This window comes from Equus caballus, chromosome 21 (assembly GCF_041296265.1).
Source record: "Equus caballus isolate H_3958 breed thoroughbred chromosome 21, TB-T2T, whole genome shotgun sequence".
NCBI classification, from domain to species: domain Eukaryota; kingdom Metazoa; phylum Chordata; class Mammalia; order Perissodactyla; family Equidae; genus Equus; species Equus caballus.
The window spans coordinates 43,030,012-43,045,686 of NC_091704.1; the positions used below are offsets into that span (position 1 = coordinate 43,030,012).

Here is a 15,675-nt window from a genome sequence, read left to right on the forward strand (position 1 = left end):
GATGATGAGGTTGAAGAGAAAGTTGAAAGCAGAGTAACTTTTCCCAGTTCTTGGAAAAGACTATCCCTTGGGCTGCTCCTCTATCCCCAATTTGGGGTGACCCCAGCAGAATAAAACATGATAACATGTGGGATAGTTAGGGAAAGGAGCTGAGTCATCATTCCTGACCTGCTATCAGCTCTTATGTCAGTTTCAAGGGACATAATGTTCTCACATGCTCCAAAGGAGTTGAGAGAAAGGGGACCACACTGTGAAGGCAACAGAATGGAAAGATGAAGGATGTATCTGAGCCTTCATGGTCATTGTAGCAACAGCAAGGGAAAAATTAGAGACTTACTAACTGTCCCACAGTAGACACCACAGCAAGAGACCCAGGAGCAAACATCAGACATCCTGAAGAAGTGATGGATAAGCATATAGAAACAAAGTTTGAGTACAACCACTCTCTCCCCCTATTGCTTTCAGGACACAAAGCCCCTCCTACCACTATCATTATGAATCTACCTTGTAGTTTAGGTAGAATGAGAAGAAGAAAATCTACAAGATAGAGCATTTATTTGAAAGAGACTTTACCAAAGAAGAAATGGAAGTACCATTAATTGACAAAGTAAACACCTTCTCTACTACACATTCCAGTGGAAGCTCAAGAAGAATGTTCAATTGTAGAAAACTACATTTTCTTTGTAAAACAGATGTAAATTTGCCATCTTTTCACTTGATCACAAAAGAATACATCAGGAAGACAAAAGGCAGAGTGAAGAGAATTAGATAAAAATGGAACAAGAGCCCAGCATGATCAAAACTTGTAAGAAACCTGTTGAACCCCTGTGTTAATAAGCCAACCAACTTTTTTTTATTATTAAATCCAGTTTGTGTGAGGTTCTCTGATACTGAAGATCTTTATTAGGGCTACAGAAGGCAATTTAAATCAACCAGTAAGTCACAGAGTTGGGAATTAAACACAGGATGGCTAACATCCAAAGCTGGTCTCTTAATCACTACACCATAATACAAAGGTGTAGCCATTCCCTCTGTGGTGTTTGCTGAATCTGAAATCACTTGCTACTCAAAGTATGGTCCAAGGACCAGCAGCATGGGCAACACCTCGGAGCTTTTTAGGACAGCAGATCTCACGTGGCCCCACCCACCCCAGACCTACCCAGAATCTGCATTTCAAAAAGAATTCCCAGTGATGCATATATACATTAAAGTTTGGGAAATACTGTTTAAAGTCATTCTTTTTTTTGGGTTTTTACAGCATGTTCCTTACTCATTGCTGGTTAAATACTGATCTATTTCCTCACCAAACCTGTGATATTCTTGAAGGCAAGAAATATGTATTTTTTTTTTTTTTGGTTTAAAATATCGTTTATTCATAAATATGTCCCTCTTGGGTCTGCTCCTCTGGCCGCCGTCTACTTGGCCATGTCAATCAGGCTCTGCAGGGAGGTGGGCACCCAGGTCTTCTTGCCCTGGACGAAGACCACTCCCCGGTCAATGTACATGACGATGCGGCCAAAGGTGTAGAGCTGCTTCCCTTCGTGTCGCTTCCCGATGATGGGCATGAAGACGATGTTGTGTTCCTCAGCCTTGGTCTCAATGAGGTCCTTAAAGTTCATGGGCATGGAGCCGGCGGCCATGCCAATGCCCCTCTGGGCCATGTTCTCAGCCTCCCGTCGCTCCTGCATGGCCTCGTACTGGAAGTCCTTCCTCCGCTCTACGTGGGTGAGGTAGGCAATGTTCTCTCGTGCTCCGGGCTGCATGTAGGCCCCCACATTGGAGGACACCGCCCTGTTCATAATGTCAAGTGCTTCATTAAACTTGTCGTTGACGGACAGGTGTGCCAGCACTTGGTCTGAGAACACGGACTTCCAACCCAGGTACCACTTGGTGATCTCCTCATAATTGGGGCTGTTACTGAGCCAGGAGCACAGCACCTGAAGCCACTTGGGAAAGAAGTGCTTTTCAAGAAGCCCCACCAGGCTGGAGACAGAGATCATCCCTTCCCAGGTGATGACCCAATAAAAGGCATCCATGTGCTGCTGGTGGGGGTTAATGACCAACTCGCCAAGACACATCTCCAGCTTGGGCACTATGTTCTTGACCATGAATGCTTCCCAGGAGCCAGGGGTGAAGACCTCCTTCCAGGGCTGCAGAATGAGCTTGGCTGAGGAGTCGCTGGGGTGCCACTTCTGCAGGGCACGGGACAGTTTGCTGCGGATGGAGGAATAGAGCCGCTCCAGACGTGCCTGCATGAGGGGCAGCCACGGGTGGATCCAGGAATGGATGGGGATGGTGTCCGTCAGTGGGTTCCAGTTCTCCACCTCCTTCTGCAGCTTGGGGAAGATGAGCTGGTCCAGGATGGTATCTAAGATCCACACGGGGATAATGTGCACCCAGCTATCCAAAAAGTCCACCATCGGGTCACAGTTCCTTGGTTGCCACTGGGTGACAATGTTTCGAACGAGAGGCATCCAGACTTCCCAAATGAGCCTGTGAAAGGCATCTGCCAAGAGGTCCTGCTCACCGTGCGACAGGAGCTGGTCGTTCTCCAGGAGGCTTTTCCACTTAGAGATGATCTCGGTGCCGTAAGTACAGTCTTTGAGGGGGTCCCACTCATTGAAGTACTCCTTCATGAGTGGGTAGACGATGGCCACGGTGAGGTCCACACGGTGGGACATCCAGTAGTCCTCATAGTACTTGTCCCTCAGGGTCTCAAAGATGTGGGTGCACCCGTCCAGCGTGAGGGGGTCGCTGCAGTTGGGCTGCATGCACCGCTCGCACTCCTCCACCATCTCCAAGACCTTGCTGAGTTTGGAGATGAGCCGCTCCTCGTGGTCCAGGACCTCCGACATCTTCTCCAGCTCGTGGGAGAGGTTGACCACCATGTCCCGCTCGTACTGCAGCTGCCGGTCGTTCTGGATGATCTCCTGCTCCGTGAGGTCGATGAGCAACTGCAGGTTGTGCTCCAGCTCTGGCAGCGCGAAGCCCGGGGCCTTGGCCTCTTTGCCGGGCTGTGGTGGCTGCGGCGACTGCAGCAGCAGCCCGTCGCCGGGGACGTTGTGCTTGTGGCTGATCTGGCTGTAGCTGAAGTAGACCTTCTGCTCGCGGCCAGTCATGTCTATGACCTTGACCTGAGAAAGCTCCTTCTCGGGGGCGGTGAGCTACTTGCTAACCCTGCCCTTGGCCTTCAACTCTTCCACGGTCTTGTAAAAGTATTTGGGCTTCTTCTTGCTTCCGCTGGGGCCTTGTCTCCACTGGCTCAGCTCCTTCTGAAACTCCTCGGCCTCTTCCTTTGAGTGGACCACAGGGAAGTCCTGCAGGGACTGGGGGGTGCGCTCGGAGCCGTAAGCTCCCACAGCGCCTCTGCCCTTTCTCTGTTTGGCTTCGATTGGCTTAATGATACCTTGTGCATTCTTCCCGAGGCCCCTCCCAGGGACGTAGCCCATTTTCTGAAGAAGCTTCTGTCCAATTCCTTTTGTGTGTCTCTCCCAGCTGCCAAAATCCATGAAAGACTTGGTTCCTCCAGCAAAGCCTTTCTGGCTGGGTGTAAAGTTGCCTCCCGTTTTTAACTTCTTGGGTCCAAAATCCTTAGGAAAGTCATCCTGCTTGACAGGCTCCTCTTCGTCATCAGAATCTTCCAGCTCCGCCTCCTCTGCTGCCCGCTTCTTGAGCCCCGCGCTGATGAAGCTGACTGGCGCTGAGCAGTCGCGAGCTCGTTTGCCTCCAAAGCTGGGTCTCTCTCCATCCGAGGCTCGCTCTGTCCACACTCCATTGGTGGCCTCTTCCTTGGTCCGCCAGTGGCGCTGCCGGTTGGGGTTGAATTCATTCTGGAGATCCCAGTCGGTGATCTCGAAGTTCTCCCGCTCGTCCTCATCATCATCCATGTGGCCTTCCCCGTCCCGGTAAAAGTGGGGCAGCGACATGGCCAGTCACTTTGAGAACGCCTCTACCGTGCCCAGTGCGGAACACAGTAGCCCCCGCCGCGCGTGCGCGAGGAGCCCACTGCTCCGGCAGCCGGAACCCGGAAGTGGTGGCCGGAACCCAGAGTGGTGGCCGGAACCCGGAAGTGGCAGCCGGAACCCGGAAGTGTTGAGACCGGTCCGCCTTTTTTTTTTTTCTTTCGTATTCTAACCACTTGTGATAAAAACTGCTAGTTGTCCACCAAAATCAGGGTACATTGCTAATCTACATTTCCCAGCCTCCTCTGCACTCAGATGTGACCATGTGACTAAGTTCTCTCCAACCCAACAAAAGCAGAAACATTGTGTACTATTTCTGGGCCCAGGTCTTAAGACTGTGGGTGTGCTCTCTCTTTTTCCTGTTCCCTTGGGCTGGAATCCACTGTGACCCAGTCTTGAGCAAGCCATTGGAGAATGACAGAACAAGTAGGTTGAAGGAAGCTGGATCCCTGAATAATTGTGTGGAGCAGAGCTACACCAAAAACTGAATCATTCACCTTTTAACAGTTACACAAGAGAGAAATAAACTCCTATGTTCTTTAGACCACTGATTTATTGTAGGGGCCTTTTGATACGGCAGCCTAGTCTTGCCCTAAATAATTCACCACTCCATTTTATAACAGACCTGAGGTTATAAGGATTCCCCTCATGGAGGGAGAATGTCCTCAGATACATGAGACAAGCCCTCAGCAGCCATTTCTGTACTATGTGATCCTAGACATAGCTGATCGATAGGGGAGTGGAGCTCTTACCCAAACCCCATTTGCATTTTCCCTCCAAGAGATTTACAATTTTGAAACAAGACAGAGGCTGAAAATAATTGGAGCTAAGTCATGTTAATGGCAAGGCTTTAATGTTGCACTGTGCAATACAGGAACATGTGGCTCTTTGAAGTAAAATAAAATCTAAAAGTCCGTGTCTCAGTTGCACTAGCTACATTTCAAGTGCTCAATACTATTTGTGGCTTATGGCTACCATATTGGACAGAGCAGACGTAGAACACTTTCATTAATACAGAAGTTTCTACCCGACAGCACTGTCCTAGAGAGAATGTCCATGATGTCTCCTGGTTCCAGTCCTTCTCAAAGATTGCTTGTTGAAACCATTCCTTAGATTCCGTGGGATACAACAGAATCTCTACAATAAATTCCCTCTCTTGCTGAAACTAGTCAGATTTGATTTTATTATCTGCTACCAAAAGGACCTTATATACATGGCACTATAACTACAAAATACCGAGTCCGATGGGGGAATTCTCAGGCTTATTTTTATTTGACCATACTTCAATTTTCACGTGATTGATCACTCCTTCCTCGACTCTTCCTTCCTGGGCTTTCATGACCCCCCTCTCTTAGTTCTCTTCTAACCCTCTGACATTCTCATAAGAATTGGTATTTTCCACTGAACTCTTATTCATCAATATATATTAAAGAGAGGGGACTCTTAAAAAGTGCAGGGCAGGCTGAAGGACAGACATGTTTAGGTTACATATTTTATATCTACAGTTCTCCTATTGGGCTTCTAAACCACGTATCTAATTGTTCACTAGATACTTCCACCTGGAAGTCCACAGGCACCACAAAATGGATGTACTTCAAACTGAACTAGTCCTCATTCAAAATCTAGCTTAGATATTTCCAACTTCCTTGTCTCCCACACAGAGAAAATGCACTCTGTGAATACTGCTATCATGGAATTTATCATCACACTGTAGTTTAAGTGTCTATGTATCTCTTTTGAATAGAGACAACATTGTCTTCCCATCTGTATACCCAGCATAGTGTTTGACACATATTAGGCATTCAATAATTTTCATTTTAGCAAATTATAGTCACTCATAAATTTTTAAAGAAGAAATAAATGTGTGGAGCAGTCAACTCCAGAATTATGCCAATACCTCTAGGTCTGGTGGCCATACAGCTAAATCAGCCACAGTTATCCCATTATTATCACATCTTAAGACCTAGACATGGGAACACAGAAAATTGTGAGCATAGGTTAGGATTTCTTAGCGAATTTTTCCACTTGAGACTTTTTGTGCTAACTCTAGAGGGATTTATCTAAGATGTTGGTGACTTTGGATGCACTTGAACCACCTCAGTTCTATAACCTTTAAGATAAATGGTGCTGAGCAGCCAGCATCCCAGCTGCCACTCATCCCTCACAGAGACACAGGGATAAGTGCTGGTTTCTAATGCTGCCCGAGTCCTCCTGCCCTGTATCCTTTGTTTGCTAAGATAAACCAACCTGATAGCTCTCCAGTTGAGAGGACTGGGCGATTTACTCAGCAGAACATACTGAGCCTAGCCGATAGTAACAAGCCAAAATGCCTTCAAAACACAGGCCGGGCGGCTCCGTGGCCGAGTGGTTAAGTTCCCACGCTCCGCTGCAGCGGCCCAGGGTTGGGATCCTGGTTGTGGACATGGCACCGCTTATCAGGCCACGTTGAGGCGGTGGCCCACATCCCACAACTAGAAGGACCTGCAACTAAGATATACAACTATGGGGGGTGGGGGTGGGAAATAAAGCAGAAAAGAAAAAAAGATTGGCAACAGTTGTTAGCCCAGGTGCCAATCCTTAAAAAAAAAAAAACCCAGGCCGGGACATCAACATGTGAAGAGGAGGGTGGGTAGGGAAACGGAGAGCATGCCATTGCTTAGCTGTAAGCTACAGAAAAACGCTTTTCCAGGCCAAACATAGCCCTAAAGCTGCTTGATCGTGACCCCTGTTCCCAATCGGTCGGCCGGCCCAGGACAGGGTCGAAGGACGAGAAAACAGTGTAGTAAAGAGTCACGAGGGTAGCCAGCACAGACGCCTCTCCTCAGGGCTGTAAGTTACCCACCTGATCTGTGGAGGGCTGAGTACAGTCCCTTTATTTTTGCCCTGCTGGAGCTGACATCCCGTGAATGACTAATATTAGTTATTCAACGGGTTCCTGGAAAGCGCAGCCCAGTGTCTGGGCGCTCAACAGGCGTGTGTCTGAGGAGCGCCCACGGAGGTGGACACTGCAGGGCCGGCCAAAGCGGTGGGGGAGACAAGGAGGGAGAGGAGGGGGGGACGGGGAGGAGCGGAGACGGGGAGGCGGAGAGGAGGAGAGGGAGAGAAGGAGGAGGGGAGAAGGGGAGCGGGAAGAGGCAGATGGAGGCGGGGAGACGGCGCGGAGCCACAGGACGCCTGGGAGGACGCCGCCGGGAACCCGGCAAGGCGGGGCGGAGAGGAGGCGGGAGGAGGAGCTCTCCGAGCCTCCCGCCTGCGCTCCCGCCAGCTCAGAGCAGGCGCCCTGGCGCGGCCCGCGCCCCCTCCCCGCCCCCGCCGTCGCCCGGGCGCAGGCTGGCGTCAGGGCCGCGGCCGTCGCGCTCCCGCCTCTCTCCGCGCTGTCCGCTTCGCCTTCGGCTCGCCGCGCCTTCCCCGCCCCGGCCGGGCCGGGCCCTGGCGCAGGTAACTGCCCGCAGCTTGCTGCCCCTCACGGCTCCAGCCTCCTCCCCGCGCCGGCGGGTTCCCGGAGTCCTCGGGCCCCTCCGTGCCCCCCTGTACCGAGCATGTCCGCGGCCTCGGCCAGCCCCGGGGTCCGTTCCCAGCGCCGGTCCTGGCCCTTCCCTCGCTCCAGGCCTTCCCCAGCCTCCCGGCCTCGTCCTCCTGCCGCAGCATCCTCAGGCTGACGGAGGCGCGGGGACTCTCGCGGCCGGGGCGCCCTCTGGCCGGCGGGGGACGATGTCAGGGTGGGGCCAGACCTCGGCCGGAACCCTGGTCCTCCAGCTCCTGTCCTGTCCTCCGGGCGCCTCACCGGGTAGAGGGCGGCCCTCGCTCTTACGCCTCCCCCGCAGGGCCGGGTAGAGAACCTCAGAGGAGTCCCTGGGGATGACTTGTGTGACGTGGTCGTAGGGAAACTCCTGTGTTTGGCCTTAGTTGGTGATAAATTGAGCCTAAGGAATGGATATGATTTCTTAGACTCGTCTATGGTGAAAACCACAGAAGAATTTGGATTTCTCTTGAAATTGCATTCGCCAATGTGTTATAAATAAAAGATACTCTTTTGGGTAGACTTAGCATATTTCTCCTAACGTGTTTTGTGACTGTCATTGACTTCATTTTTACTTCTCGTTCTTACATTAACTGATTTTACTTGTTTCGTGATGTTTATTAGCATCCATCCGTACCGTAGTGTTTTGGGTGCGAGTTGCATATATAGAAGAAATAACCTTTGCTACATAACAGGGGGTGATTTTTAGAGTTATGAAAGATTGAAGACCATCCGTCATCAAATGTGATAGGGCTCTATCCTCACATCTTGAAATGGTTAGCTGTCTTTTATACTTTACATTTTAATTGCAAAACTTATGAGTATACATCTGGAGTATTTTAAAGCAAATCCCTGTTATTTTGTAGAATGTCACTAAACTTGGGTTCACCTGATGTTTCCTTGTGATTAGATTCAGGTTATGTATCTTTAGCACATATGTCACAGAGATGTTTTTCTCATTTTACTTATCAGGTGGCACCTGATTTCTGTATATACCATTTCTGATGATTTTCATTTTGAGCACTGGATTAAGTGGAGTCGACCTGGCTTTTTCATTGTAAAGTTACTCTTTTCTCCTTTGCAATTAATGAGTGTTTTATAGGGAGATGCTTTGAAGCAATGTAAATATAAATTTTTTTTTTTTTTTTTTTTTTTTTGAGGAAGATCAGCCCTGAGCTAACATCTGCTGCCAATCCTCCTCTTTTTGCTGAGGAAGACTGGCCCTGAACTAACATCTGTGCCGGTCTTCCTCTACTTTATATGTTGGATGCCTTCCACAGGATGGCTTGCCAAGCGGTCCCATGTTAGCACCCGGGATCCAAAACAGGGAACCCCTGGCCGCCAAAGTGGAACGCTTAACTGCTGCACCACTGGGCCGGCCCCTGTAAATATACAATTTTTCATCAAATGTTAAGTTTATTCTTTTACTTATTTATAATTGTATGAATTCATGGTTTCCTTTTTTATCCCATGGATTTTTAAATCCATTACTCTACTTTGTTTTGATGCTCAAATTGTCCTCAGTTTGGTCAGTGAGGTCCTTTTCAGTATGGCTCCTGTGTTCTCTCTCTACTTTGTCTCCAGCACACTTGCCAGGCTGTCCCACTGCAGGAACATCCTCCTAAGATTCTCGCAGAAATGGACCATTGGCCTAGGGTTACACTCTCCTCATTCTGCTTGGGTTCTGACAACTGTTCCTGGCCTCCACAATCCTCAAACACAGCACAGGGACTTGCTAGGCACCTTCACTACATGTTATCTCGGCTTCATTTTTATGTGGTAGTTTACACTTTCTTACAGCTTGGTGGCTCAGGGCAGTTTGCACTGCTTATGTGGCGATTGAAGGCTTCAAGGGTGTTTATTCCAGGAAGTAAGGTAGAAGCTGTTTTGCCTTTTATGATCCAGCCTTGAGAAATGCATAGCATCACTTCCATTTTATTTTTGGTCAAAATCCCACCCACTTTCAAGGGATGAGCCATAGACCAGAGCTCTCAATGAGAGAAGTGTCAAAGTCACAGTGTAAGACGAGCATGTGGGGTGGGAGATATTGTTGTGGCCTCTTTTGGAAAATACAACCTGCCACACCGAGAAAAGAAAATCACATAGAAACTTTATTGTGAAAATCTTTTCCTCATTCTTGTTTATCTTCATAGTGTGAGAAATAACTTATCAAAAAAGCAAATACATTTTGCCTTATATCTTATTCAAGATAAAAATGAGATACTGAATGTGTTGTCAATATCTGACCTTTAAAAAGAGAGTTAACGAGCTACTGAGAGAGTAATTTACCAAAACTTTATGAAAATTCTAAATTAAAATTCTCAGTAAATATTATGGGCTGTTTGTTATTATATTTGTTTTTCACAGCATTTTGTGACTGTTTTTACTTAATTGGTCATTGATATCTTAACAAGCATGGAGATAAGATTAGAAGTTTTGACATCAACAAGTATCAAGCAGAAAAAACCCTGGCCACGAGTCTGCTGGTTGGGACAGGTAAGTTTTTTCTTTATTTGTACAATACCAGGCATAATATGTGTTAAATGTCTGCTTTGCCCCTAAAATTGAAGAATGTTCTATGGCCTTTACAAAATAAAACACCATCCTTAGGGGCTGGCCCCGTGGCGAGTGGTTAAGTTTGTGCGCTCTGCTTCGGCAGCCCAGGGTTTTGCTGGTTCGAATCCTGGGCCAGACATGGTACACTTGTCAAGCCACGCTGAGGTAGCATCCAACATGCCGCAACTAGAAGGATCTACAACTAAAAATACACAACTGTGTACCGGGGGGCTTTGGGGAGAAAAAGGAAAAATAAAATCTTTAAAAAAAAAACAAAGCACCATCTTTAGACAGATCACCTGCACGCTGAACAGGGGTTTTGTGTGTTTGTGGAGTTTTTTTGTTGTAGTGAGTAAGTTAGCTTTTCCAGAAAGTTAAGTGGTCTGTCTAGAAGAAATAGTTTACTTTCAAAAAAATATTTTTCATATTGTGTTTGAGAAGGTTGATATGGCAGGTATCAAAAGGGAATATTTTATCTTCTGATTCTTTCCCTACTGGAATAGTCAGTTCCCATTTTGGTTTTCATGAATGTGCAATAAAGTGCCGCTTAGAACTAGAATAAGGATGGGCCACAATACACTAACAATCCAGGAACACCATTCGCAACGTGGAATAGATTCCTCACCTTAGGAAAAGTGGGAAAACCTATAAAATCCTCTTAGAGTTTGTAATAATTATTAAAATTAAAAAATTTGGTGTTTTGTGTCATTTCCTGTGAGAAATTATACCATTAATTAACTTCCTCTAGAACAGTGTCTCTCGAACTTTTTGATAGTTCAGAATCATTTGGAGATCTTGTTAAAGCATGTGCTGCGCCCCACTCCCAGAGTTTCTGATCAGTAGGTCTGGGGTGGTGTTGGAGAATTTCTGACAGCGTCTCAGGTGTTGCTTATGCTGCTGGTTAAGTGATACTTTGAAAACCACTGCCCTAGAATATATGAAAACAAAGTTAATTCAAAATAGCATACTTTTTGGGGCCGGCCTGGTGGCGCAGCAGTTAAGTGTACACATTCCACTTTGGCAGCTCGGGGTTCGCTGGTTCAGATCTTGGGTGTGAACATGGCACCGCTTGGCAAGCCACGCTGTGGCAGGTGTCCCACATATAAGTAGAGGAAGATGGGCACGGATGTTATCTCAGGGCCAGTCTTCCTCAGCAAAAGGAGGAGGATTGGCAGCAGTTAGCTCAGGGCTAATCTTCCTCAAAAAAAAAAAAGTATACTTTTTCTAGATACTAAAAAAGTGATCAGAGCCAGGGGTTTCAGAAGCCGTATCCATTTTAATCTAACTAAATAATTTAAAAACTTACCCATACCATTGTTCAAGTTGATGAGATTAAACAGCAGACAACCCAGTTTTCTCTAGCAGAATTGGAAGACATTCCTATAACTTTAAACTTCAAAGAAATCTAAATGCAACCATTAGGTCATCTTACCTAGGAATTCTGATAAGAGGTATTTTAAGATAGAATGAAAAATCTGCAGGTTACTTCATCAACTTTACTTTTCGTTTTATGATTTATTGTAAGGGTTGTTCTTAGATGTCACTTTGTTTTCCTTTCTGGGATAATTTATTTAGATAAGATGTTGAATTAATTTCTGGCACCTCTTAAGTTTCTCACTTGTTTCTTCTCTTAGGAAAATGAAGCTGTTTTTCTTTTGGATGATAAATTCATAAATGAAATTAATTTGCTGTCAGGAAGGACAAAGAAGAAAATTCCTAGTCTGCAGCCTTTGTTGAAGAATGTTATTGTCCTAACAACATCCAGTAATGGTTAAGTAGTACTGAGATTTTCAAAAGCCTAGTTTAACTGTATTTTTTAACAATTTGGGGTAATATTAACGAAAATATTAGATTATAAGAATTGTATTTCCTTTTTTGAAACAGATGCCTGGCTGGCTGGGGTACTCACTACAGGGGAGGTTTTCCTTTGGAACAAAGATCAAGATTGTTTGAAAACTATACAAGCAACTGAAAAGCCTAAGGAAATGATTAAAGCTGCAGTAGGTGAGAATTTTTTATTTGTTTAAAATAGGTTTAACTTGATAAATAGGAGGAAAAGAGGATGAAACATTTTCCTATTAATATTTTAAAAATATATCTCTAAATGTGTGTATGTATGTATCTGTATATATATATTTCCGTATGTATATATGGTTTTTTTTTTGGTGGTGGTGATTTGTGATACTTAGATTTGTCTTGAAAAAAGAAAAGTCTGGCATGCCTAACATATCTCTGATAACAGTGGGTTCCTAATAACCACCTAAGTACATGCCAAATGTTACTATTATTTGTACTTTGAATTTATTATTAGTACCTTAGTTTTACATCCTGAATGGAAACATCATTTTGATTTCTTATTGTCAGAATAGATAAATTACATACTTTCTAGAGAGAATTCAGACTTCAGAGGTTTAATTGCTTTTTTTTTTCCTTTTAGCAAGCTCTTTGAGACTGTACTTGTATGTATCTGGAAATGGGAAAAGAGTTCTGCTTATAACTCCTTCTGGATGCATATTTCTTTGGGAATATTTGGAATTCAAGAATATCATATCTTCTAAAAGCCCTTCATTGGTGGGCCAGTGGTCCCAGATCATACCTGAAGAAGCAGTTCATTTGCCTTCCACTAAAGATAAAGAAGCTGTAGTGCATGCTGTTTTCATAAAAAATGAGGTAAAGTCCAAATCAGACAGGGTGTTATAGAAGTTGAGATTTCAGACGAAGAATAGAGGCTGTCCGTGAAGCCATTGAGCGGAGTGTGTAATGGCATAGCTATGTATCTCTAGTCATCATTTATTGTCCTAGTAATTGTGAAATTATTGTGGAAAAGATATTTTTCTATTTCCTGGTCACATTTTTAAAAATATTTATTAAAAATGGTTTGAGGGGCTGGCATGGTGGTGTAGTGGTTAAGTTTGCATGCTGTGCATTGGTGGCCTGGGGTTCGTGGGTTCAGATCCCGGGTGCAACCTATGCACTGCTCATCAAGCCATGCTATGGTGGCATCCCACATATGAAATAGAGGAAGGCTGGCACAGATATTAGCTTAGGGACAATCTTCCTCAAGCAAATAGAGGAAAATTGGCAAAAGATCTTGGTTCAGGGCCAATCTTCCTCACCAAAAAAAAGAGGGGGTTTGAACTTACAGCTTCCTTTCTCTTTTCCTAGTTTTATTTTTCCCTAGTTTTAAAATGTAACTAGTTTTGTAATTTAAAAAGCTATAATTGGTGATATTAAGTAAGCCATTTAATTCCAAGGACATAACACATTCATTAACTAAAAAAACATTTTATTTGTTTATTTAATTTTGCTGAGGAAGATTAGCCCTGAGCTAACATCTGTTGCCAATCTTCATCTTTTTTGGCTTGAGGAAGATTAGCCTTAAACTAACATCTGTGCCAGCCTTCTTCCACTTTATCTGTGGGTTGCTGCCACAGCACAGCTGAGGAGTAGCGTAGGTTGATGCCCAGGATCTGAATCCACAAACCCGGGCTGCTGAAGTGGAGCGTGCTAAACTCAACCACTGTGCCACAGGACCAGCCCCTAAAAAACATTTTAAATAGCTGCTTGTTACTCTTTGTATGTGTGGACCAACATTTTATTATGCAATCCCCTATAGTTAGAAATTGCATTTTGAAGTTTTATTGTTTTCCTCTACCTTCCCCCACCTTCAGGGGTAGTGCCCTATGTAACTATAAAAGAAGAGAAAAATAAAAATATAAGAATCTTTCCAGTTATAGCTACAGTAAATGGCAGTGTTTTCTTAAGAGAATAAACTGTGCCTTGATTTCCCATTTGGGACCGGCCTCTGGCTCAGAAATAAATTACTTAGTCTTCAGCTTAAGGTTAAGAATAAAAATATAAGCAGGAGCTCAATATGTTTCATTTATTTTATTTATGATGAGAAAGATGTTTATGTTTTATATATCTTGATTTATTTTCAGATTAATTATATACTAAAGCATATTAAATTTATCTACAGTTATTTGGAGACTGCTGCTTGTGTTCATTTACTTTTTATTCTGGGGAATGCCTGAAATTAACATTTCTAGCAATTCGGTGGCATGAGAATGTATTTACACCTATAAGGTGAGGAAAATGTTTCCTCCTTCCTTATTTTCTTTGCCTTTTAAAACGTTATCATCTTTTGGCCCATAAATACATAATAAAATTAGTAAAGGAAACGTGAACTTCAACTTCTGAGACCTCATAAATCCTTTATTCTTGTAAGTATTGCTCTGTTTCTTTAGTTTTCATTTTTAAATGTTTACTCCGGAAAGTTTTTCTTGTTTTTGTTTTGTTTCCCTTCTTGGAATTGAGAAAATGTAAAAGATAAGGCAAGCTGTGGTCTTACTTCTCTTAAGATTATAAAAATAACTATTTGGGGAAGTAATTCAATTGAATTTTAAAAGGGGCATAACTTACTTGAATTTGCTACTGTGCCTTTCAAATGCTTAAGCTTTGTTTTATTAACAATAGTTACATTTATCTAAAACGCCCCATAAAATAGAAAGAACGCCTTAAAAGCATATAATGCCTAAGTAAGATTTAGTAAAATAGTGTGATTTTTTTGTTTTTTTCTGTTTATTTTATTTTTTTATGCTAACAGAACTTGTTAAGCTGTAATTTGTATAAAGTAAAATGAACAAATCTTAAGTATACAACTAGATGGACTTTGACAAATATACATGTATGTGTAAACCATCTTAATATCAAATATAGAACACTATCTTAAAAATCCTCTCTTCCATACCTATTTAATCCCTGTAAAAATGTTTGCAGTGATGTAGAAATATGTGTATTTGAATCTTTAGTGGAAGCAGATGTGTTTGGGGTTGGCTATGGAATGTGCCATTACTAACAAAACTCCGACATTGAGCTTTTTAAGTGGTGACTACTCTTTTGTACCCGGGATGATACTTCTTTTAGATTATTTTTAATTTTTTTTTTGGAGGAAGATTAGCCCTGAGCTAACAGCTACTGCCAATCCTCCTCTTTTTGCTGAGGAAGATTGGTCCTGAGCTAACATCCGTGCCCATCTTCCTCTATTTTATATGTGGGATGCCTGCCACAGCGTGGCTTCATGAGTGGTGCTAAGGCCACGCCGAGGATCTGAACCCTCAAACCCTGGGCTGCCAAAGTGGAGCACACAAACTTAACCACTGTGCCACCAGGCTGGCCCTCTGGGATGACACTTCTGAATGGTTGCTAAGGGGCCCCCTAGTGTATGTGCACATGTAGGAGTTTAGTGGGACCCTTTAATTTTTTCTAATGAACTTATATTGATTTAGAAGTTATTATACTTGCTGTTTTCAAATATTTCATTGTTTCCTTAGATCATTGCCATTCTGTGTTCATTGGGCACAACAAGATTGCCTTCTGAGCAGTCTGATTCCTAAATGTGAATCAGTAAAATCAAGAGGAGCTCTAATTTCTGCCTTTTCCAGAGATGGCCTTACCCTGGCAGTAACTCTTAATCAGAAAGATCCAAAGGTCAGTAAATGTAATCTGTCTTGGAAGAACCTATAAAAGAGAGTGTTTAGTCCTGTTTTGAGGTTTTTTTCCTCTTGAAGATATATTTTTTTCTTAATACTACTTTATGTTCTTTATATTGGTGTTTTCTCATCCAACTTAACATTG

General features: G+C 44.0%; 2 protein-coding genes and 1 pseudogene across 12 annotated transcripts in view; 1 reads left to right on the forward strand and 2 right to left on the reverse strand.

Moving 5' to 3' along the window:
• Positions 1-883: 883 nt before the first annotated feature.
• On the reverse strand, positions 884-3,119 carry LOC100053450 (tuftelin-interacting protein 11-like). The gene has a single exon (XM_070245910.1). The coding sequence runs from the start codon at positions 3,117-3,119 to the stop codon at positions 1,416-1,418; it is 1,704 nt and encodes a 567-aa protein (XP_070102011.1). The 3' UTR covers positions 884-1,415.
• Positions 3,120-3,164: 45 nt separating this feature from the next.
• On the reverse strand, positions 3,165-3,926 carry LOC138919718 (tuftelin-interacting protein 11 pseudogene; annotated as a pseudogene).
• A 3,258-nt stretch (positions 3,927-7,184) lies between these two features.
• CPLANE1 (ciliogenesis and planar polarity effector complex subunit 1) overlaps positions 7,185-15,675 on the forward strand; it is a 114,838-nt gene continuing 106,347 nt past the window's right edge. For 9 of the 11 annotated variants that reach the window (XR_011430167.1, XR_011430165.1, XR_011430166.1 and 6 more), the window contains exons 1-7: positions 7,185-7,400; positions 9,850-9,978; positions 11,673-11,808; positions 11,923-12,042; positions 12,476-12,708; positions 14,018-14,124; positions 15,372-15,528. Coding sequence is in view for 6 of the 11 variants with exons in the window: in XM_023625728.2 (XP_023481496.2) it covers positions 9,898-9,978; positions 11,673-11,808; positions 11,923-12,042; positions 12,476-12,708; positions 14,018-14,124; positions 15,372-15,528 (834 nt within the window). In the remaining 5 variants the exon portion in view is untranslated. Of the gene's footprint in view, positions 7,401-9,849; positions 9,979-11,672; positions 11,809-11,922; positions 12,043-12,475; positions 12,709-13,979; positions 14,125-15,371; positions 15,529-15,675 lie in introns of all 11 variants that reach the window. The other 2 variants (XM_070245906.1, XM_070245907.1) reach the window with 1 other exon arrangement.

What these genes read in the sequence shown, in the direction of transcription:
- LOC100053450 (XM_070245910.1), bottom strand. Translation starts at nt 3,119, where the DNA reads ATGACTGGCCGCGAGCAGAAGGTCTACTTCAGCTACAGCCAGATCAGC.